At 44.7% G+C, this 546-nt stretch overlaps 1 protein-coding gene across 1 annotated transcript; it reads left to right on the top strand.

Moving 5' to 3' along the window:
- The first annotated feature begins 28 nt into the window (after positions 1–28).
- On the top strand, positions 29–441 carry LOC107734979 (lipase maturation factor 2-like). Its single transcript, XM_016546826.1, has 2 exons — positions 29–192; positions 326–441. The coding sequence occupies exons 1-2, from the start codon at positions 36–38 to the stop codon at positions 439–441; spliced, it is 273 nt and encodes a 90-aa protein (XP_016402312.1). The 5' UTR covers positions 29–35.
- The last annotated feature ends 105 nt before the right edge of the window (positions 442–546 follow it).

Here is a 546-nt window from a genome sequence, read left to right as displayed (position 1 = left end):
TGGTGTTTTTATACTTTTTGCAGGAGATCGAGTTCATGTATAAGCCGGGGAACATGAGTGCAGCGCCCCCTGTGGTGACTCCGCACCAGCCCAGGCTGGACTGGCAGATGTGGTTTGCTGCTTTGGGGCCGCACGCACAGAGCCCCTGGTTCAGCAGCCTCCTACACAGACTCCTGCAGGGCAAACGAGACGGTGAGATGACGTGTGTTTGCTTGTGCATGCATGAGATTTAAATGCATCAAGTGCATCAGTCTGAACGAGATGCAGTGCCTAATGCAGTGTTTTATACTATACTGTGGAAATATTCCATGTGTGTGTTGTGCAGTGATCAGACTCATTCAGACAGATGAGTCTCAGTATCCGTTCAGCAAACAGCCTCCTGCATACCTCCGAGCTCACCGCTACAAATACTGGTTTAGTGAGCCCAAAGAGGACGAGTAAGCGCACACCAGCTTTCCTTTCCTTTCCTTTTTTTTTTCTTTTCTAATATTTTTTTATTTTAATATTTTGATTTATATTTATATACCCTTTATTTTTATATTTTCT

The sequence above is a fragment of the Sinocyclocheilus rhinocerous genome, unplaced genomic scaffold (assembly GCF_001515625.1).
Source record: "Sinocyclocheilus rhinocerous isolate Xijiao unplaced genomic scaffold, SAMN03320098_v1.1 C35604385, whole genome shotgun sequence".
Lineage (NCBI taxonomy): Eukaryota > Metazoa > Chordata > Actinopteri > Cypriniformes > Cyprinidae > Sinocyclocheilus > Sinocyclocheilus rhinocerous.
This window is presented reverse-complemented; position numbering and strand designations above follow the sequence as displayed.

Excerpts from the sequence above, each read along its gene's own strand:
- LOC107734979 (XM_016546826.1), top strand. The coding sequence starts at position 36 with ATGTATAAGCCGGGGAACATGAGTGCAGCGCCCCCTGTGGTGACTCCG. Across the intron at positions 193-325 it reads CCTGCAGGGCAAACGAGACG|TGATCAGACTCATTCAGACA; the intron begins GTGAGATGACGT and ends TGTGTTGTGCAG.